General features: G+C 40.9%; 3 protein-coding genes across 3 annotated transcripts in view; 1 reads left to right on the top strand and 2 right to left on the bottom strand.

Moving 5' to 3' along the window:
* The window catches only part of PGM3 (phosphoglucomutase 3), a 9,511-nt gene extending 8,288 nt beyond the window's left edge, over nt 1–1,223 (bottom strand). The window contains exon 1 of the mRNA XM_041412402.1: nt 867–1,223. Coding sequence (XP_041268336.1) covers nt 867–1,145 — 279 coding nt within the window. The 5' untranslated portion in view covers nt 1,146–1,223. The remainder of the gene's footprint in view (nt 1–866) is intronic.
* A 1,554-nt stretch (nt 1,224–2,777) lies between these two features.
* Nucleotides 2,778–3,422, top strand: RWDD2A (RWD domain containing 2A). Its single transcript, XM_041412328.1, has one exon. The coding sequence runs from the start codon at nt 2,778–2,780 to the stop codon at nt 3,420–3,422; it is 645 nt and encodes a 214-aa protein (XP_041268262.1).
* A 1,815-nt stretch (nt 3,423–5,237) lies between these two features.
* The window catches only part of ME1 (malic enzyme 1), a 155,475-nt gene continuing 137,671 nt past the window's right edge, over nt 5,238–23,041 (bottom strand). Inside the window, exons 10-14 of the mRNA XM_041412404.1 lie at nt 18,060–18,165; nt 15,122–15,264; nt 12,916–13,089; nt 8,454–8,552; nt 5,238–6,635 (exon numbers count right to left, since the gene is read on the bottom strand). Of these exons, the coding sequence (XP_041268338.1) occupies nt 6,477–6,635; nt 8,454–8,552; nt 12,916–13,089; nt 15,122–15,264; nt 18,060–18,165 (681 nt within the window). The 3' untranslated portion in view covers nt 5,238–6,476. The remainder of the gene's footprint in view (nt 6,636–8,453; nt 8,553–12,915; nt 13,090–15,121; nt 15,265–18,059; nt 18,166–23,041) is intronic.

Here is a 23,041-nt window from a genome sequence, read left to right as displayed (position 1 = left end):
GAAGAGCGCCCGCCGCGTGGCACTCGGGCCGCGCCCCCGCCCAGAGCCGCGGCCGCGCAGGCGCAGCCCCGCCCACCGGGAGCGAACCGGGGAGTGTCCGGGAATGGCGGCGGTGGGAGCGGCCGGGCCGTGTCCCGCGGGGATGGGCTGGGCTGGGCTGGGCTCGCGGTGACAGCCCGCCTCGCACAGCTTCACTGACAGCACGCTCGGATTACAAAGTTGCCCCCCCAGTGCGCTGCTTTTTGCTGGGGCGGGTTAATTTTCTTCACAGCGTCTGGTACGGGGCTGTGTTCTGGATTTGTGCTGAACAGAGTGGTGATGATGATGGTGTGGAGATGTTTTTGTTGTTGCTGGGCAGGGCTTACACAGAGCCAAGGCCTTTTCTGATTTCTGTGCTGCCAGGCTGGTGGGGAGGCTGGAGGTGTTTGGGAGGAGACACAGCCTGGACAGGTGACCCCAAGTGACCAAAGGGACATTCCAGACCATGGAACATCATGCTCGGTATATAAGGCAGGGGAAGAAGGAGGAAGGGGAGGACGTTTGCAGTGATGCCGTTTGTCTTCCCGAGTCACCGTGAGGTGTGATGGGCCCTGCTCTCCTGGGGATGGCTGAGCACCCACCTGCAAGCAGGGAATTCATTCCTTGCTTTGCTTGTGTGCGCGGCTTTTGCTCTCCCTGTGGAGCTGTCTTCATTTCACGCAGTCAATTTTCTGCCTTTTTCCCTTCCGATTCTCCCCGATGCCGCGGGTGGGGGAGGCGGCTCTGTGGGGCTTGGGGCGGCTGGGGGCGAACCAGGACACCCAGCCAGCACCGGCGGTATGTGCTGATAAATAACACAAATAACATAAATAACATAAATAAGGTACCTCTGCCCACACATCAGCGCGGCTCTCCGTTCCCTGCTCCGCTCCGTCCCTGGGCCCGGCTGTGAGCGCCGCGTTTCGCCCGATGCTGCCCTTAAAGAACCGTGGGGCTTCCCTGGGGGCTGAACCGCGGGTTTGACTCCTCTCCTCTCGTTCCAGGCCTGCAATGGCTGTGACGGTGAAAGAATGCCTGGAGCTCCAGCTGCTGGAAGTGGAAATGCTCCTTTCGATGTTCCCCAAAAGAGGAGAATTCAGTCTGGATGCGGATGCCGTGCCCAGCATCCAGCGCTACCTGGGGAATGCTGACGGAGCCCTGCCCCCGCAGCTGGAATATCGCATCGCTCTCGATGTGGGGGAGGCGAAGGTGAGAGCTGCCCAGGAGAAATGGTCATGGGTGGTGTTGTCTTTACTCCTGCACACACTTGAAAAGGCTGCCCGGAAAAAAGGGGTAAAAAACCACCGCATTTTTGTTTGCTCTTTGAGAAGTCTAGAGTAACAGAAAATCTCGGCTGCTGCTAACATCTGTGTTAGAAATAGAGTAAGGTAAAAATAGCCCCAAGTGGCAGACTGCAATTACGAGGAGTCACAAGGACACAAAAACAAAACCAGCCTATGAGCAGAGAACCAAACTCTCAGTATAAGGATTTACAACAGTTTAAGTGATTGAAGAAAAGGATTGAAGTAATTAGTGTAAATACTTGCACAGAAAACTCAGGTCTGAGTGCATACTAATGCAGTGGCTAGAAATTGAGAACAGACAAACTCAGCCTAAAAGCCATTTTCTATGGAATGAAGGTAATCAAACATTAGAATAATTTACTGGGCAGTGGCATGGCCTCATGATTTTTTTTAAACTTCAGGTACAAGCTTAGGTATCTTTCTAAAATGCACCCTTTTACCAACCCACAAGAGAGAAGTTTTATGAGCCATGTAGGGAGGGCTTGTGTAGGAGTAGTGGGTTTTTTTCCATTGCAGATCGTCAAGGGACTTGGAAAGATACTTAGTCATTTAATGATTCACTTTTCTCTACAGGACTATCATATGATTGTGCACTGTAGTGAGTACCCCCTAAGAGTCTACAGGAGCTTGAGGCACTGAGGACACATTAATCCTTTCCTGCTCTTGGACTAGAGGCAGGGTTCAGCTCCCAAAGAACTGTGGTGCTCTGTTTGAAGGCACTGTAGGAATAATCAAGAGAAATCCAACAGCCCAGTGTTCATAAGAGATCAGATAAAATAATCTTGAGGTCTCCCTGACCTGAAATGTACATAAATCTTTACATCCCCTATAATCCTGATTCCTCTTTATGGTGAATACTTGTTTAAAATGATGATAACACACATTCCAACACTCCTGCCACGGTTGGGAGCAACCTTAAAGGGCAAGTTATTTCCAGCACTCCTGCCAGGGGTCTCTATATGCAGTAGGTACAATCACAAACACCATTCCATGTAACTCTTGGCCTTTTTTTCCAGCAGCTGAGCTGAGTTCATTAGTCATGTGCATTTGGTAAGGGATGAGATTCTCAAAAGCCCTTGACTCCAGCAGGTCATTGCTGTAGCAACACTGAGCTAGAAATATCCCTGGAGGCTAACTGTGTACCTTCTCCCAAGCCATAGCATTAGTTCTGTGAACAGCACAAAAGCTGCCTGGATAACATCGGAAGTGTTGTGAAAGTGACAGCAGGATGCAACACAAGAAGAGGAACAGACAAAAGAATGGGTTTTGGGACAAAAGGGAAGTGGAAATAGTTCCAGTCAGTAGGATGCTGCAATCTTGATTACATCTCCTCATAATCTGCCTCTGACAGGAAAGAAGAATCTAGTGCGTCTTCAGCAGCTGCAGAATTAATTTTCTGTGTGTGTGTCTTCTGTTTTTAAGGTAAAGGTGGAATTGCAGGTTCTCCTTCCTCATATGTACCCTCAGGTGGCTCCTCAGCTTTTTGCCAGATCAGATGCTCTGCACAGACAGCAACAGTTGCAGCTCAACACTCGTCTCATGTCTCACATCAGCTCTCTGGATCCAGGAGATCTGTGTGTATGTGAGGCTGTGCAGTGGGTGAAGGACAACACCCTGCCCTTCTTGGAAAACTGCCAGGCCTCGTCTGAGTGTGCTTCTGAAGAAGTCAGGGTTAAGGAAATGCTGCATCGCATGTGGATCTACAGCCATCACATATACAGGCAGGAACTGAGGAAAAAGATTTTTGACTGTGCTAAGAAGTTAAATCTGACTGGCTTCTGCCTAACTGGGAAACCTGGTGTCATCTGTGTGGAGGGACTCCAAGAAAACTGTGAGGAGTTCTGGCGTGTTATTAGATATCCCAACTGGAAGCATATTTCATGCAAGCATGTGGAGAATATAGAAACAGAGGGAAGCATTGATAATCTTCGTCTCTTTCACAGCTTTGAAGACCTGCAGTTTCAGGCACATGGTGATTATGGCCTGAGGAATGACTATCACATGGATCTTGGCCAGTTTCTAGAATTCCTGAAACAGCATCAAAGTGGACACATTTTTCAGATTTTATTTGGTGTTGAAGGCAAACTTTCAGACAATTGAGAGAAACTGTTTATAAAGAGTTCTAATTCTGGAGAGCAAGGGGTGTTGCTAACACTGAAATATTTTGCCTTACAGCTACTGTGAAAAAGGAAACTTTTAACATCTGAGATGAATGGTTAAAGTAGTTAATCTCAGCTTTTGTGCTGAACTGCCATGTATTTTTCAGACATGTTCACTGATTTTCTAAGACTCTAAACCTGGTGTTTGTCTCTGTGAGCCATGCCTCAAAGCACTTGCAAGGTGATAAACTTTCCACAATGTTAGGAATTATACACTTCTGTCTTCTCATCTGTACTGTGCTGTGTGAATTTCTACCCATCGCATCTGAACCTACTCTCTTTCAGTTTAAAACATTCCCTGTTTTGTCACTACATGCACTTGTATAAAAGTCCAGCTTTCTTGTAGGGTCCCTTCAGGTACTAGGAGGTGCTATAAGGTCTTGCCAAAGCCTGCTCTTCTCCAGGCTGAACAATCCCAATTCTCTCAGCCAGTTTTCTAGGACAGATACTCCAGCCCTCTGATCATTTTTTGTGGCCCTCCTCTGGACTTGCTCCAGCAGGTCTGTGTGTTCCTTTTATGTTCATGTCCCAGAGCTGGATGCAGTGGTGTGTTTGAGGTCTCACAAAAGTGGAGTAGAAGGCGAGAATCACATCTCTCAGCTTGCTGGTCATGCTGCTTTTGATGCAGCCTAGGATACAGTTGGCTTTCTTGGTTTCAAGCGCACATCTCTGGCTCATGTTGAGCTTCTTGTCTACCAGTGCCAAGTCCAGCTCCTCAGAGCTGCTCTCCACCCAGTCTGTGTTTGTGCTTGGGATTGCCCTGACCTTGCACTCAGCCTTCAACACCACGAGGCTTTGCACAGACCCACCTCTCAAGCCTGTCCAGGTCCCTCTGGATAATATCCATCCCTTCCCTCCAGTGTGTTGACTGCTCCTTGTAGCTTGGTGCCATCAGCAAACCTGCTGGGGGTGCAGTTGGTCCCACTGTCCGTGTCACTGACAGGCATGTTAATACCAAGCCCTCAGGAATGTCACTGCCACTGGTCTCCACTTGGACATTGAGCCATTGACTGCAACTCTTTGCAACCAACCATCCTGACCTACCAAGTGGTTCATCCATCAAATCCATGTCTCTTCAGTTAAGGATGTCATCAGCCAAAGTGTCTGTCTGGCTATGTTAATAACAATTTTTCATCTGTTCAATTCATGGCATTTTATGTTTACACTGTTAGGCCAAACACCTTGGAAATGAAAATGGGTCAGCTGAGACAAAGTTTAGTTTTCCCTCCTACATTACATAAGGAAATACATGTATGATACAGAAACTAGGAAAAAACCATATATATATATATATATTTTTTTTTTTAATACTTCATAAAAATACAAATAACTTGAAGAGTCCTTTCTATGTCAAATCAGTATGGAGAGAATTTTCCCGCAGCTTGTAGGACGCAATGCTGTTAATGGTTCATTAGGCAGTGTTTTCCTGCAGGGAAGCGTGCTGAGTGTGGATATGGATGGTGAGTGTTCCAGTTTGTAATGCATGATCATATTTAAATATAATATGTATAATATAATGTGTATCAATATAATATGTTTCAATATAATATACAGTTGAAGAACACTACTGGAAAGTCCCCTTGAAGGAACACCAGCCCACCACCTCCCACTCTGTGCCTGAGTGCCTCCATGTGAAAAGGGCTACCAAGCAATAAAAGCAGACTCACTGCTGAGCTGCACCACTCCAACACCCAGGCACTCAGCAGCACCTGTTTAAAGACTGTGTTTCAGCACACTTAGCTGATGAGAACATAAATAACAGATATTATTTTATTTCAAATTAAGTACAAGGAATTGTTTTAATACCCTTCTCACAATAGCAATACATTGAAATGCAGAGGATGGCATTGAAATGCAGAGTGGTTTTGGTTGCTCAGAATATGATTAATGTATTTTCCTTCACTGTGGTAGGTTGTGGTAAGTGTGCTGTTGTGTGATCATAACTTCTGCCAAAAACACAGTGAAGCAAAAATGTTGACATCTTCCCATTAGGCAGTGAGGGAGAAAGTGCCTCTCTTTCTGAATTTGGGACCTCTAATCTGCAGCTGTGACAGAGCTGAGGGGCCAGACAAATGAAATTAGTATTTGGTTTTCTAGAGATAATCTCTCTAGTAAAGATTAGAGAGAAACAGATGTTAGAAAAAATGTTTAAGTAACCTTTGTTTCCAGAACCATCCAGAAAATATATTGCATTTTTCTTGGAGTGGTAATTGTTACCAAATAATAATTCCTCAAAGTCTGTTCCTGGCATTTTGATACTCCCTTTTTGTCAAGAACATGGAGTTCAAGAAATTAGGCCAAACATTTGCAATGGATCAGAACAGTGGTCATCTTGGTGGGGGAATTAAATCCTTGATCTTATACAGGATATTACCTTAGCTAATGTTAAATGTTAGTATTGGTAAATGTTATTGTTAGTAGTGTTAAAATGTTCTGATTAGATGTGAACAAAAGGTTCTGCAGATTTGGTTCTTCTAGAAAATTTTCATCTCATAACTCCACACAAGAGTGATCAGTAAGCATTTTCTCTGGAATAAAACATTCTAACCTCATGGTTGTTTAAAGCTTGGGTTGTTTTTTTTTTAATAACAGGTTTGCAAATTATGCAAATTACACTGTGACTGTAGTGCATAAAATATCAAATGTATTTTTAAGTGCCCATTTATCTCCTTAAGTTCCCACTGATGTTTATGACAAAACTCTTGACTCAAGATGTAACCACTTTTAAAAAAAAACTGTGAAACTGTAGTGTAGGATATCTCAATTAAAATAACAATCAAAATAACCAAACACAAATATATCTCTCAGATTAATTTTTATTTTCTGATGTATAATTGACGATGTCTTGATCTGAGTTTCTAACCAACTACTGTGAATTAGAAAAAGTTTTCTGCATCTTAAAAAATTAGCTATTCTTAGGCTCTCTAGGCAGAAACAACCTTAATATTTTAATGCTTTTTAACTGCAGGTGATTTGTTCATTCTTCATTAAATATTTACAGTTTCACTTTCATGGCCTCTTCAGGCCAGGTGTAGGAGTCAGCCACGAAGCTGTTGTAATCAGTACTGTACACCTGAGAGCGGATGAAGGCTTCGAGGTCCTTGGGCTGAGGGTAGGTGGAGGCAGTGTTATTCCTGTAGGCTTCTTCTGCGAGCTGGAAAGATGCATTAAAATCCTAATTAGTGCTGATAAACTATCTGAGTACACTTTACAGGACTTAAAAGTAGGACTCAGTTTAAAATCAAGATGAGACTTCACCCTCTCTGGTGCTGGCAGTCAGCTGTGTTCACACTGGCTCCAGGTAAGTACCCCATGAATTAGAGTACAACAGGATGATGTTTGTGTTTAAGTGGGTCTGACTTGGGAAACTTTTGAACAGGATTTTATGTTCAGACTGTTACAAATACAGTGCTCCTCTCTGCACTTAGCTTTCTCTGTGCAGCGGTGGATAAAACATTCCACAAGCCCTAAGCACTGACATACAATTTCTGATTTTCCCTCATCACTTTATCCTGGTTTACCATCTTCCCAAAGCACTGTAAGAAAAGCGTGATTTGTTCAAAGCTTCCATGTTCCTCGCATGTTAGAGAAGTTCAGTATTTGCCATAGCTTGATAATATGCTTTAAAAAAAGTGAACTCATGGGAGAAAAACAGTCCTATGCAGTGCACAGAATGGCTGGGGGAAATACAAATATTTGCTGGCTCTTTTCTCACCCAGACTATACCTAAGTGAATCAATTATGCATCACAAATACAGCTACACAGAAATTAAGTTTAGAAGGGGTTGGAGCTCTCTCAACACATCAAAGTAGTCTCTCACATCTGAAGATCACCTACTTGAGAAACAATCTTCAGACTGGACATTCATCTGTGAAACAAAGGAAGTCTGGCAGACATGTTTTATGCAGTACTGTGAAAAGATCTGCTTGAAACTATTTGGCAAACACTCTAATGCTCCTCCTTTTTTATAAAAGGGAGACGTTCTTCTTCCTGCTTTCCTTAGCTCTCTTTAAAACATAAATGTTCTAGTTTGGTGAGAAGCTGAGACCCCAGGTCACCTCATTAAGACATCTTTTGTAAGATTAATCTGAATCCCAACTCAATTTGATTGAGAAGCACTTTGGGTGTTTATAAAATTATATCTTCAGGTCTGTGCACATAATTATTGTGGTTGAACAAGGTCTGAATTCATAGCCAATGCTTGGTATTCCAAAATATTTTGATAGTGTTCCTCTCCTGGAAAAGGCAGAGTCCTCTTGTGTTGGGTTGTATGAGCCAGAATAAGTATTTTCAGGAATAAAGTTTCAAAAGAGAACAGGCAGAAGGAATCACTTGGTAACATTTTCCTTCTTTTGTATTTTCTAAGACATGCACAAATGAGGAGGAATTTATATCACAGTGTTTCTGGCAAATGCAGAGCCAGTTTGATTTTGCCTGAGGAATTTAAGTAACGTTTTCATATCTACAGAACAGTTACTACTTGCCTAAGAAGACATGAACTTTGTGAGGGATTTTTTCTTTTCTTAAATATATAGAATGAGTGAAGATATGGAAACTGTTTCAAGTATGAAGGCTCCTTGTTATTCTTTCAAAAGCATATGAAGTAGAATTACTCACAGTAAGGTGACAAAGAAAGAAAACAATAATTTTAGGAGAAAAGGTCACAGAGGACAAACAAAAAGTTGAAACAGATAACCATGAAGGGGCAAAAGCCCTTCAGCTGTGCATCTGGCATGACTGTGGTGCACAGCAGAATCTGTGCTCTACAGACATACACACTCGCTGTAGATCCACAGCTCTCCTTGTATTTGGATTGCCTTTACATTTATGAATTTAAAATTTAATTTTGAAACTGCTGCATGTCCAATATCGGTTCATGTAAACCTTGTGTGAAGGTCTGTTAGGTGATAAAATCAAACCACGTAGAGCTGGTGGGAAGACAAAAAGGCACAAAAGGCTGAAATGACTTACCCTCACAGCAATTTTCAGTGACACGTCCTGAATAGTGACTAATGGAGGGTAGAGACGACCTTCCTGTAAATTCTCTTCTGTAACTTGCTGCGCTATAACCTGAAATAACACAAACGTGTAACTTGACATGCAGATGCAGCTGTAGCTTTATTAGACAGTGATATTGTCTTTAGCAAAGAAATGTTTCTGCTTTGGCAAATTCCACAGATACTGCTTATTCCACCTAGACAGCATTTCTTAGAACCACCTTTGTCATTAGGAGAAGCTACACAAGAATTAAAATGTCAGGAGTTACGCCTTTTTCTCACTCGGACAATAAAAATTACTTAAGGCTTGAGTAAGTCCAGGACACACATATACTAGCAAATAGTTCATTGTGAGATATAAATTCCAGCCAACAATTGCAGTTGGGTCAAAGACTTCTAAAATATAAAGAAGCACCCGTCATTCTGACAGCTGTCACATTAACCTGTGCAGGGAACAGAAGTGAAACCCTTAAGTGGAAAATGCTCTGAAAGAAATTACTGGCAGCTGGTATTTTTGCTATCATTAGCCACAATTTGTTTGTCTTTTGGGGACTTGAAGTAGCCTTTCAGGGGGATCCAGATGTGGATAAAAGAAAAACTCTGCTCTGGATAACATCTGGTGGAGCCATGTATGACACACCAAGAGGTTCTGAAAACAGCAGGAGAAAGTCCAGGAAACACTGAGACTTAAAACTGATAAAAAAGCCCAAAGAGAAAGCAAGAAGTGCACTTTTGAGGGAATATTCTAGGAAGATTCTTGAAACAAAGCACAAACAAAACTTCCCACAGCTCCTTTCACATTGGGTAATAGGACCCTCTACATGTGCTTGTAAACATCTGGGACTGTATCAGAACAGGTGTGTGGATGCATCCCCTCCAGCAGAAGTTTGAACTAAAGTAACTCCAGGTTCAAAGGAATTCAGTATTCTCTTGTGCAGTCTAACTAGAATGTTGGTAGCTGTTCTAAGTTTTTCCATTTGGAGTTAAAATGCTGACAAAAGCAATAGCCTCTTCAGTATAACAAGGGAAGAAAAAGTATTTGTTTACATTTAAACCTGATCTTGAGAAATACAGCAGAGAAAAACCCTCTAGGGGGAGCTAAGAGAATGTAAAATCAAGCTACTGCTCTCCAGAACAGCAACCAGGTTATTTCAAAAGGATACACAGCCCTTTGATGTGCATCTGAATGTAAGCAGGCACTTAGAGCATGAGGTCCCTGATGTTAACAGCTTAAGAGGGCTCTGTAGGAAAGATAAAAGCTGAAGAAATCAACAGCAAGTTGCTGTTACTGCACTGCATCACTGAAAATTAAAGGTTCAGGAGTGGAGTACTTCTCTTTTGTGACTGGGTTTTTGATAGAATGCAAGCCACACAATATTTGGGCAGTGCTCAAAGTGGGAGAGGTATCAAGATCGACTGTACAGATGCCATGCTGTTCCTTCAGACATACTCCTGTAACAGCACTGAAAACTGCAAAAACACAAACCCAAGCATTTCCAAAGAGAACACCCTCTTCATGTGGTGTTTGAAAAACACTCCTTGAGAACATCAGATCAGTGGTAGGGGAAAAAAAAGATGAATCAACATGTGGGATTACTGAGAAAATAAGAGGTGTCACAGAAAACATAACTGTGCCAATGTATAAATCCAGAATGTAACACCACTTTGAGCAGGGTGTGGTTTTTCTCATCATACTTCAAACAAGAATGGGGTAGAATCATGAGGGCAGTATAGAAAATAAAGATGATAAAAAATTTTTTTTGGATCAAGGGAACAAAAAAATAGACTTGGGAGAAAAAGAGAAGTCTGAAAGGAAATGCAAAAGACAACTGAAGGTGAACATTTCTTATTGTGCTGTAAGGAAACCAAATCATCAAACAGCAGAAAATCCCGAATTTCTTTTTCCACAGGACTCATAATTAAAGTGTGACACTAATTGCCAAAATATGTTAAAATGCATAAACATGTTTAAAAAGCCACTAGGCTCATTTATGAAGGAAAAATCCACACAGGGATAAAACATCCAGCACAGGAAGGCCATACAGTAAATGTTGCCAGATTCTGAGAAGCCATTTCAGCAGAAGGATCACTCTGTACTTATCTTGTTTGTCCTCTTTTCCTCAGCTTCTGCTAGTAATTGCTTTCACAGGAAGATATCAAGCTGTTTGGATCCATACTGTACCACCCAGTATGGCTATTTTCATGTTTTAAATATTAATAAATTCAAGTTTTAATAGAAAAAATTAGCAAAGCCTTATTGCAGAATCTAAAGTAAAGGCAACCTTGACAAAATGGCATAAAGCAAGTGGGGGCATCTTGGTTTTTGGAGGTCATATTCTCCATAATGAAAAGATTTTGTAGCATTATTTCTGAACTAAACTGCAGGTCACACATGCAAGATTATTTCATTAGTTCATAATTCTCTGCCTCTTTTATTGTATTTGGTAGGATTTGAAAGAATAGGCAACATCTCTTGCCATCACAGAACAACTGCCCAGTTAAGAGGTATTACAGCTTACAGTACCTTAGATTTGTCATCCAAAGTCAAAGTTACACTCTATTTTACTTGGAAGGAAGAAAAGAACATTGAAATCAAAATCTGTTCTAGTTACAACAGCTACTTATTTATGACTTCAATCAGGTTTAATTGGAGATGTGGCAAAGCAAGAAGCAGGAGGTGCAGGCATGCAGCTTGGACTGCTTCCTTTTTGTAATTTCTTTTTTTCAGGTAAGCTACTTTGGCAATCTAAGAAGGTTCCTCTACCCAAAATGCATGGGTTTGGTTCTTTAAATTTTGCAGCATCTGGGATGCTTCTATTTCAAATGAGGAATACCAGGCGCTATTCTAAAACCCCCATGAAACTATTCTGATTTTATCATTCCAGTAAAAAAAGCCAAAAACATTAAAAAAACCCAAAAAACAAATACCATAAAAAAAACCAAGAACATGAAACATACACTGCTTTTGCTTTGCACTGTGATTATTCAGCTAAGGGCCTGCACAGCCCTGCCAGCCTTCACAGCCCTGCCATCTCTTCTGGCAGAGCCCTGTGGCACCCACCAGCTCAGCTCACCCAAGCCCCCCACATGTAAGGAGACCAGATGTGAAAGCCCTGAGCTGGGAGCACTCAGGGAAGCAGCTACCCAGGGATCCTGCCACCAACAGAACTTTCTATGCAAGACAAAACCCACATTTTTATATGTCAAACTTCTCTAGAGATTTTACTAGGGGAAGACAACTGTATAGCAAAGCCTGCACCAAGAGTCAGGAAAGAATGTCTACCTCAAGTGAGAATTTAAAAGCTTCCTCACAATTTCTGACACTATTTAACTTCCCTGACTATTAAAGTTCTTTGTTGAGAACTGATTTTTTTCTGACTTCATAGACTGTCACAAGAAACCCAGTTCAATCCACACATGTGCCACCTTTTGTCATCAGCTCTCACAATACAGGAACCATTTCACACAAACCAAAATGAAGCAACTTCTACAACGAAGTAGGGCAACTCTAACACAGCAGTTTAGACCAGGAATTGAGGATCACCATATCCAACTGAAATTACAGGGGAGGATTTAACGGGAAGATAGAATTACTCAAAGGCTTAGGAGAGGGACCATTGCCCTTTTATGACGGTTAAAGCCAGTGGAGACAGGCTGGGCATTTTACTGATCTTAAAGATGGAAATTGTGAATGTCTTTCTTACAGAGGGCAGGCTGTTAGCAAACCTCTTAAAAGATGCCACAGCATGCACCTTAAAAAACCTCTGAAAGTCCAACAAGGACAGCATGCAAGTGCCCATCCCTTAGGAAAGCTTTGTATGACATACTGCCTGTCATAGGATCACACTGCCTATCAGTTGCCCTTGAGTGATAGCCAAGGACCACTTTCTTCCCTTTAAACCATGAAGAGCACAGAAGGAGCAAGAATCTGGAATGAAATATTCCTTAGAGAAGCTGCAGGAGCTAATAATGCATTCACACATCTGCTAATTGGTGCAGCTTTCTCCCCCCTATCTTTTTCATGTTCCATAGTTCAAATTCAAACACTTTTTGTAAGCAAAACACTCACATGAGTCACCCCAAAGCTATTAACATCAATCATAGTAATTCCTTTCAATCTAAAATCAAACCTATGTGCCTGTGCATGCAAATTGTACACATGTGCATTTACCTGTGGTAAATGTAAAACACAGTACTGAAATCTTTCTTTTTCTTCCTTCCCAACAGAAGGTATGGTTTATGTCAGGTGTCCCTAGGCCAAGTGCTATCTTTTTAAAATTACTTGTCCAAATACAATTTATAAAGAACAACACACCTTGCAAATAAAGGCCTTACATAGAAAGCAGTATGTTTCCTGTTTTAAAGTTTAGCTCTTCCTGTTTAATTGTTCATTAATACTAAAAATTAAGGTATTTAAATAATTTTGAATACAGTACCTCAGCAGTCGTGAGGAATACATTCTCATCAATATGTCTCATTCCACATGAAATAACACCAAGGGCAACTCCTGGGAACACATAGGAATTGTTACCCTGTCCAGGATAGAGAGTTTGTCCACTTGGAAGAGTGACAGGATCAAAAGGACTTCCACTGGCAAAAATCCCACGTCCCTAAATTGTAAGAAGAAAAAGAAAGCACATTAATTGAGAGATTGCTGTTTAAATATTTCTCACATCCTTTTAATATCCACCACTGTGGAAGCTGGCTTGAGTCTATTTAGCATCTCTTCTGAGTGGGTGTTAGAGCTATTTGCCTGAATATGCCTCAAGAACATCAGGATGCAGATCCTGGAGATCACTGGTGATACTCTGTGGCTGTCTAACCTGATCTGTACTATTTAGAAGGAGGGAAACTGAAGCCAGCAGTCATTATTCACTTTGTTCATTCATGCCAGAAGAAGCTCCATGGGAAGTACAGAGCTGTGAAACCCTAAGTGGGCAATACTGCTACGGTAGCAACAGGTAATGCTACTTTTCCCAATGGCAAAGCACCCAGAAAATGACACAAAGGCAACTAAACATCGCTCTTTTGGATGGGGTGATTTCTGAGGAGCTGTGGGCAGGCAGAGCTCTCTTTTCTTCCCAGTCCCCCACTTCAGGCTCTTGAGCTCTTTCCACAGCTCAACAGAATGAGCGAGCTGCAAGCTCTGTCCCAGGAACATCATCCCGTAGAGCAACAGCACAAGTCAGTGTGGAACCTCCTGTGCCAGGACCTTGGGGCCCCTCTTTGTAACACACTGAGTAGGGTGCAGGCACCAACTCAGGCACCTGCCAGTACTGATTACCCATTAGAAAGTTTCCCAGCAGGTTTTTGGGTAATGCCAGGCAGGACTGTGGCTGGCAGGGCTCAGGCATCATGCCCAGACTGGTGCAGGTAGGCAGTAGGGAAGAGCCAGCCTGCTTGGGGAATGAAAGGAATTTAGCTATATGGGTACAGGTTACACCGTAACACTGGTCCTGAGGACAAGAGATCTGCCTCTAACTCAGCTCAGGCTGCAGTTCATGGGGGAGTGGCACTGCCCAGGCTTGGTGCCTGCAGCTCAAAGGCCCCTGGCTCCTGCCTCTCTGGGGAGGGAGCACCCTCAAATTTAAGCAGTGAATTTAGGTGGGGAAGAAAAGCCAGCCTTTATTTATGCTAGCACTGCTAAAGTGATAAATATCACTGTTAAATACTTCAGAGGCACTTTGTATCAGAAATATCTCTGCCTGTTTTAGAGAACTGGAAACTGAAATGCACTATAGTGCATTTTGAAATAGGCCACAGTTGCTATTCAGCTCTTCAGAAGCATATTCTGTTTAGTTTGGTGTCATGCTCTATAATCCTGACCTGCTTATTATATGTTTTGGTGACAGATCAAATACTTCAGAGTGTCTTTTGCTCTGTTTAGCACTTGTGGATACCCACAACAACCAACCCCTCATGTAGATTGCTTCCTTGGATCCTGCACTGTGCTGTAATTGCATCCAGGCTGTGGAGAATGGACATGCTAAATTTGTCTTTTAAACACTGAGAAACTGTCATTCAAAATGCCCTGTATTTGACAAGAAATCCAAACACACCCACTATGAAACACATACAGCCAGGTACATATACATTTTAAATTCTAGGCTGAATTACAGGATAATGTGTTTATCAGTACTTCTGTAATAAATAAACAAGCATAGTTCTCTTAATTTTTACCTACATTTATGTAACAGAAAAATTTGTAAGAAGAGTCAATTACCCCAGTTCTTAATACAGAATGATTTTAAAGATTCTGTTTCATGTATTGAAATATTTTCTTACCCTAAAGAGTATTTATGAAATCTCAAATGCCACTGTGTGTACATATTACACAAAATGGCACACTTCATAATGCTCTAGTGATTGATGGTGATTGATGCTTTGGTTACAATAAAGATTATAAGTGTTGCCTACACCAATAAAAGCTATAAAATGTTTTTATGAGAGTGCAAGCACACAGTGAATTCAATGAAATTGTCTTGATAAAATCTGAAAAATCTTTTAATAAATTTAACTCATTTTATCCATGTACAGAGACATGATTAGTAACTGCTACTCCACCCTCTGTCCTCCTCCCTTTTAAAATTTAATATCAGACTTTTCATGACTTATACTGGAAAGATGTTAATCTTTGGTTACCTCTGTGTATTTGTAGCACTGCTCAGCAGTGCATTCTGCTTTGCTGGTGGGATTGCTGAGAGCAAAAATTATAGGACGTTTGTTTAGAGCAGCCATATCCTTGAGAATTTGTGCAGTAAAAGCACCACCAATTGCAGCAACTCCTAAAGAAGAAAAACATATAACAAGTAGGCAAATTAAATCAGTTCAAGGTAAGACATGCATGTCACTTGTAAAAGAACAGAGCTCCTTTTTCTCCCTCTTTAAAGTAGAGTTCAACCTTTTTCCTAACATGTAGTTGAAATACAGTTTTGTATAAAAGATTTTGCAATAGTGAAACCTCAGCATTATCCCTAGCATAAGGCAGAACCTATTTGCCCCTGTACAATCTGGTGAATTTCTCCTTTCCCTTTTCTCAGGCCCTTTATGTAGGATTAAAATGTTATCACCTAACCTGCAGCTAGGTCCAGTATGGACTAGATAGATGCAGCTCTGGGTCCTAAAGTTCTGTGCAACAGACTGGATAGTTTCTCTCAAATCCAGTGTCACATTTCAGATTTTTCTGACATGATGAGTAAAGTCTCTGCCTTCTACATCTGAGCTGAGCTGACAAATAATAATTTTTAGTCTAGGCCTTCCCTGACAGCAACAATTTTTTTAATACATCCCTCTTCACTGCACCAGAGATGCTTTCCTATTTCCTATATTCCCACACTTATAAATGCTATTCATAGGCACTGAAAGCCACTCTTGCAGGATGAAATCATCTAACTTAGGCTGCACTCTGCTGCATTGCAGACTTGCAGCCAGTACTTAGATCTTGGACCTCAGACAATTCACGACCAAAGAGGTGGGTGTGTGATGTTTTTGAGATGCCAAGTACACCCGCATTTCTGAATAATCTACAAGAGCTGGGAATTCAAGGATATCCACACCTTCAGTGAAAATAAACAGATAAACAGATATTGGAGTAAAACTACTTTATTTTATCAGAGGCCTCTCTCACCTGGTTTGTAGAGAAGGTAGCCTCCTTCATCCTTAAAGACCCCAGTGCCTGACACCCCATTCTGCTTTCCACACAGCATCTGAGTTTCAAAAGCAGGGAAAAGAGCTTGTTTTCCCTCTCTTGGGGAGTGGAAATGGATTAAAACCCAGGCTGGGAGAGGAGAGCCTGGAACCTGAGCCTTTCTCAGGTCAGTACTGTAACATCTTGTCACTGATGCTCAAATGAGCATCCTGACAGTGCCCGGTCTAAAAGGACATTTGGGATTTGCCTGAGGAGAGCACCAAGTCCTTTGGGGGAAGGTGAAAGGGGCCCTCACTGCCCAGAGCTGGCTCAAAGGTTGTGCTTCAGGACTAACATTTCTTTAAGGCATCTCAGAGTATCTTCTGACTGATTCCACATGGAGCATGGTATCATCTGTCACATAATACCATTTTTTGCAACTCTGAGCTCTCTGTACTTGACCTTCTGTGAATGGACAGGGATGCTTAGATGCAAAAGCTCTGACAGACCAGCTGAGCCACTCTTTGACGAAAGCTGTATAAGAGCCTGTTATACACCTTAGTTTCTGGTTAAATCGTCAGCTGCCAAGTGTTTAATGTCTTCTAAACCTGCTTCTGGACAGCCCACAGTAAGAAGGACAACTTTCTTCAGATTTAAGGTAAAACAAAATGCTTATAGCTATTTTTTTTAAATTGAAGTTTCTTAGACTGGGTCTATCTAAATTAAGGCTTTTCCTTGAGCCATTGCAGGCAATGAAATGAGTATAAGGATTTGCTTGGACAGAGCTAAGTAAATCAGTGGGAGGAGAACTATCAGCCTATTTCCCCATGACTCCTGGTACTCCAGGGAACATGCTGAATGTCTAGTCACTCAAACCAAAAATCCCCAATATCAGTTTCTATTGCTGTTTCTGATGGAAGAGACTTCACTATACAGAATTGATAAGAGAAAGTGACCTTGAGGGACAGTCACATAGGTTTATACATAAAAATTACACACAGTAAAACCCATATTTCATGGCAGCAAATCTTCCCTAAGCATCCACACACTTTCATCTGGATAAATATTCATTCATTCTACTCTTCTGTCTCTCTAGCTTTTTCAGTCTTGTAGTATATTAAATAAATTCTCTGGACCACTCTTCCAGTCATATCTTCATGTAGCACAGGAAAAAAAACCACTTCATTTACCTCACTGATGACCACTGGTAAAAGCAGATTTTACTGAACAAGGACCACATGGTGTAGGCATAGTCAAAAAGGTAGCTGGTAAAATGTAGGATAATTATCACTGTGGCATTTCAATTTTCTAGCACCTGATGAATAACTTTTTTTAGCCAGATAGATTAATCTTCAAGTCTTATTTAAAAAAAGACCAAGAGTACTTGCAGTTCACTCCTGAAACTATCACTGAAATACAATAACCAAACTATAGCGAGCAGAGCAATCCATTATTGAGATCACAGTCCTTCAGCTTTTACAGAAGAAAAGGTCTTTGTAAAATCTGCCTTTTGGTCTGAAAAAAGAACTGCTGGCTAAGGACCTAAATGTGAGCAAAAAGAAGACTCAGATACAGCACCCTCATATTTGCGTAGCTTTACATGAGCTTAGCTCAGTTTTCTCACTCTAAATTTGAGCTTATTTGTATTAAACCTTCCACATTACACCAGAAGTAATTTAGGAAGGTGGTAAGTTCCCCCATCAGATGTTTAAACCCAGTCAGATTCTTTTCCCTGTAAAATGGATGGCTCAGAATGAAAGCAGTGTTACATGCTTGGATAGTTACTATTTGTTCAGTTGCTTAATAGAGTCCATTATGCACCCAGTGTTTTCTGAAAACACACAAAGGTAAACTCTGTTCAGAGGAACTTGATCTTCTCTTCAGACAAAGACACATCCCCATTTTTTTTTCCAACAAAGAATAAGGTCATTGCCTTAAAGTCAAAGAAATTACCTATTAGCACGGACGGTTTTATATCTTTAACAATATCTTCTAGATTTTTCATTTCATGATGTTCATGGGCGAACCGCTGTTTCTCATGTGTTAATGAGGCACGGCCCTGAGTATGGAACAAGAAAAATAAATTTAAGTTGAATGGAACCTAATATCCTGTTTATGTATCTGATTTAACATATTCTATTTTCATTTCTATTTTTGCATCTATCATATCAAATGAAGTTACACTGTGTACGGCTAATATGCTTAGGATAATTTAGGACTAATCTATTTGTCTAAGCAGTCAATAAATTCAGTAATTGTACTTTAAATTGAAAATAACTGTAGAACACCACAGTAGTAACACATACTTGAGCAATTATATGAGATTTGTAACTTAGCAAAATAAAAATAATTTCTCCTAGCTCTTTCAGGTTTGCTCTTACCTGAAAGTATGGAGACTACATGGTATGAGTATTTAGACTATAGTGGAGCATACATTTTTCTTCACATTTTTCATATTTAAGTCATTCATTATTAAGGCTGGAATATAAAAATAATTCTAACCAGATGTCTGGTGCACCATTTCTGCATTAGCAAAATTGACTCAGCTGTGAAAAAACTTTTGCCCTGATCTCTACTGGCAATTTCCACCCACTGGTGGCCAACAAGGTTTCCAAATGGAATATGAAAGATGCAGGAGAAAGTGCTATAGAGTATCTTTGACATTGACTTGGGCTGCAAAGTGGGTTTGAGCTCAGTGTTATGTGGAGTGCAGTGTGAAAATGGGCCAGAGTTTGTGAAAATGCTGTTAGTTGTCTAAATATGCAGAGCTTTGTCTGTACACAGACATCTGAAAATTTCAGCAGAAAAGTTTGAAATGAGCACACTTCTGCTCCTTGCTTTAGTCTTGGACCTGCAGAAAATATCACTGCAAAGGCACTTTTCAAACACAAGTCTAGATGATGGTTCCAGCCCTTCAAACATCTTTCAATTTCAGACAGAAAGATGCAGATTAAACAGATATATAGGGAAGCACGTGAGGAAAATTGAATGCTGAATGTAATTTCAACCAAATAGCCAGAAACGGTATGTATCATCTCCCCAGCCATACCTTTTACAACTGGTAAAATGAAAGTTTCCTTAATCTTAGCAAGATTATTAAGGCTACACGGAACTATTGGAACAGAATTCATTCCATGATTCCACCAAAGTCTATGAATTTGAAAATTTTGGCTCAATTTAGGCCTGCATATACCATCAGGCATAAGCCACGATTAGCTTTTCTAACAAAATTAAGAAAGCTGATGCTTCATTTCAGACCACAATTCTGCAGTGTGGCAGCATGTGGCCATACCAGTTCCATGACTGAAGCTGGCCCAGCCACTGCCAGAGCTGGTGGGCAGAAGAAGAAGCTGTTTCTCATTTCCATCTGCAAGGAAAAGCGCTTCCATCCCAAGGGTGCCACAGGAAGCTGCCATGTGGTCAGGGCTGACTGAGCTGCTCTGCCCCACTGCATGCCAGCTTCTTTTGGCTCACCCATGATTACAGGGCATTTCCACAGATCTCTCTTCTCTCTACACATTTTTATGTCTGGATTGGCTTATGCAGGTTTTTAGTGTTCTCCTAGAGTGATCAGCACAAAAATACTGAGATAGGGGCACTTGATTTCCTTTGTGGATAAAATGTGGAACTGTCAGTCCTGAGGGAATGCTGCAGTATTAATAATTTTTGGCATGTTCATGCCTGCATCATTCCACCATGGTACGCATTTTGCAGTCTGCCATTTCCCAGCATCCCAGCAGATGTCCCCACAGTCTGCACACACACTTTAGACCCTTCTCATTTTAAAGCAGCAATTTTCCTTAATGTTTTGAAGGGAAAAATATGAAACTTTCTTTTTAGTCAGCAAAGAAAAAGAAATCCCAACATTTATGACTTCCAGACCAAAAGCTTGTTGCTAATATTAACTCAAAACACTTTAATAAAAGCCACTTCTCATTCTAATCTGATGATTGGTTGGAACTGAAATGCTTGGTGGAGCCTCACTTGGAGGCAGGTTTGCTGAGGAACCAGGAGTGAGTGACCTGGGCCACCATCCAGTCCCAGGCTGCTTCTTGAGATGGTTCCTTAATGGTTCATCATGTTGCTGCTGAGGAGGCCAGTTTTCCATCTGACCTTAAAACACAACCTCCAGGAGACTGCCTTGGGCTACCAAGGAAGAAAACATCACCTCCAAGGGCTGTGACCAGCTCACTCCTCAGGCTGTGGCAGGCTGGTAGTTCTGAGCCCCTCCAGGATCTGCAGATCTGGACAGACTGCTCAGGAAAGGTGACCTTTGATTTTTTCCTCAGTACGTAACAGCCAAGAGATCAGGCTGACATCTTAGTAGATAAAAATGTTGCTATTCTTTCATTTTCAATTTCAGTCAAAACAAACAACCAAAATCCTTCATGAAGCACACTTACTTTTTAATACAGTTTTACACTTGACTGGCTTTTGAGTAGGTGTTAAAATACTTACTGATGTAACACCAGGGATTCAAAGTCCTGACATTGACAATGATCTCTCATTTAACTGGCTACAAAGGAGTACTCAAACAGTAAGGATGCGATCCACTGCAATGTTTTTCAGGCTGCTAGGTAAAGAGACTAGTGCTAGACAGATGGGTCAGCTCAGGTCAGATTCACTTCTGCCTTACCCTAATTTCTATCTGCTGTTAATTTCACACATGATATTCTACTATTCTAAAAAAATATACTCAAACAAACAAACAAAAAGCCCAATGCAAGTAAAAACCCAAATAATTTAAAATTTACTTATTTATTCAGCTTTGGTCTGAATTAGTTTGATCCCATTAGTCAGCATAGATCATGTCTCCAAGTAAATATTTTTCTAGCATATTAACTAAGAATGAAATATTAAATTATGTGGCTTAGCAAAAATAACAACAGCTATGTGCATAGAGATTTTTGCTTGGAAAATGCTTATAAAAGAAATTATATGGTTGGGTTGTTTTTTGTTTTTTTAGTATTTATATTTTAAAATAAATTAGAATCATAGAGTGGTTTGGGTTGGAAGAGACCTTAAAGATCATCTCCTTCCACCCACCATGCTGTGGGCATGGACACCTTCTGCTAGTCCAGATTGCTCAAAGCCCCATCCAACCTAGCCTTGAACACTTCAGGGATGGGGAATCCACAATTTCTCTGGGCAACCTGCTCCAGTGTGTCACCACCTTCTCTATAAAAAAGTTTCTTTCTAATTTCTAATATGAATTGACCCTCTTTCAATATAAAGATTAAATCCCTTGTCCTATCACTCCATGACTTTTTTATAAAGTCCCTCTCCAGGTTTCTTATAGGCCCCTTTAGGTGCAGGAAGGCCAATAGAAGGTCTCCTGGGGCCTTCTGTTCTCCAGACTGAACAATCCCAATTCTCTCAGCCTCTCCTCATAGGAGAGGTGTCAGAAACGTATCTTCACTGTTAATTCAGTGATCCCAAAGGAGCTACATAACACCTCCTTAAGCTCTACATCCAAAATTTCAAGACCAGCCAGTTGGTTACAAAACTTCAATAGTTAGAGGCCAGTCCTTTAGACAGTACTTTTTCCTCCACAAACTGATAAATACTCTTAAGTTCTGCTCTCCATCAAGTAGAAAGGCAGCAGCAAGAGCATGACTAGCTTTCCTCTGTACCCTGCCAACAGGGCAAGCAAGAAGGAATAAACAATTCAGTTTTGTGTATCTTCCTTAAAATAAGGGGTTGCCAGTCCATTTAGTACAAACTTCCAGACATTCATCCCTGAATGCCTATAGCTGGAATAAGAAATCACAGAGTTTTTGTCAGCCAGCAGAAAGAAGAGGAGGGAGCCAAAATGCAGATGTCTCAATTCTGGATTTGTGTGGTTTGCTGTCTTGTCTCCTTCCTGACACTGGAGTGTGTGAAGTGGCTGGACCTGTCAGTGCTGAGCTGCTGTGACTAAAACATCTTCCAGAAGCACAGAGCACATCTTCTGACATGTCCATTTCCAGCCCTGGCTTAGCCAGTTTTTGTACTCTGGCTGCTGGGAAATGAGCAGTAAAGGATGAACACAAAGCAGCATAAATCAGAAATTGCTCTGGTCTGCCTGCACCTCCATAATCCTAACACGGCACAGAGCTTACTGGCATTTCTTTCTTCTCCTAATAGGAAAGAAAGAATGTAAAATACACAATACTTTGAAGAGTTTGAATGAGCTCTGAGGTTCTGTGTATGAAGCTCTGAGTCTTTTAAGCAGAAACATCATCTTCAGTCACATTCAGATATGTCTTCTAAGTCCACTGTCTTGGTTTTCAGCACCATTAACAATTCATTCAGCCAATGAAAAGGGCTCAGAAAAAACAGCAGTTTAAAGACCTTTGCAGTACACCAAACCTCTGTACAGTCCCATTGTTTCACTGAGCTCCTCAATGCTCACCACAGAAGGGAGAGATTTTTTGGACAGATTTTTTTCCAGGAGCTGCTATCAAGGGATGTTATTGCACTGTTGTGCAAAAAAAAAAAAAAAAAAAAAAAAAACCACAAAAAAAACCCAAAAAAAAACCCAAAAAAAAAAAAAAAAACCCCAAAAAAAAAACCCACAAAAAAAAAAACAACCAAAAAAAACCTACTAAAAACTAATCAGAGAAATTAAAAAAACAAAAAAAAAAACCAAAAAAAAAACCTACTAAAAACTAATATACTACAAAGAAAATCATAGTATTGGATGGATAATCAGACTGCCTGAATAAACTACATAATATACTTTCACTAGAATACTGAAGGTTGAGAATATCAATAACACACAAGATGATTAATAATCCTTAAGTCCAAAAACTCAAAATGAAAATGCCAGAAATTACTTTTTAGTGGAAAAGTATTGCTTCTATCACAGTATCATTCTGTAACAAGAAACCTTTGGGTTATTTGGGATTTGAACAAAAGAGAACAAAGCAGTCTGAAAACAGATACATTAGAAG

This window comes from Onychostruthus taczanowskii, unplaced genomic scaffold, assembly GCF_017590055.1.
Source record: "Onychostruthus taczanowskii isolate IOZ18803 unplaced genomic scaffold, ASM1759005v1 scaffold39, whole genome shotgun sequence".
Taxonomy (NCBI): domain Eukaryota; kingdom Metazoa; phylum Chordata; class Aves; order Passeriformes; family Passeridae; genus Onychostruthus; species Onychostruthus taczanowskii.
Note: the sequence above shows the minus strand (reverse complement) of the source record. Positions and strands in the feature narration are given on the sequence as shown.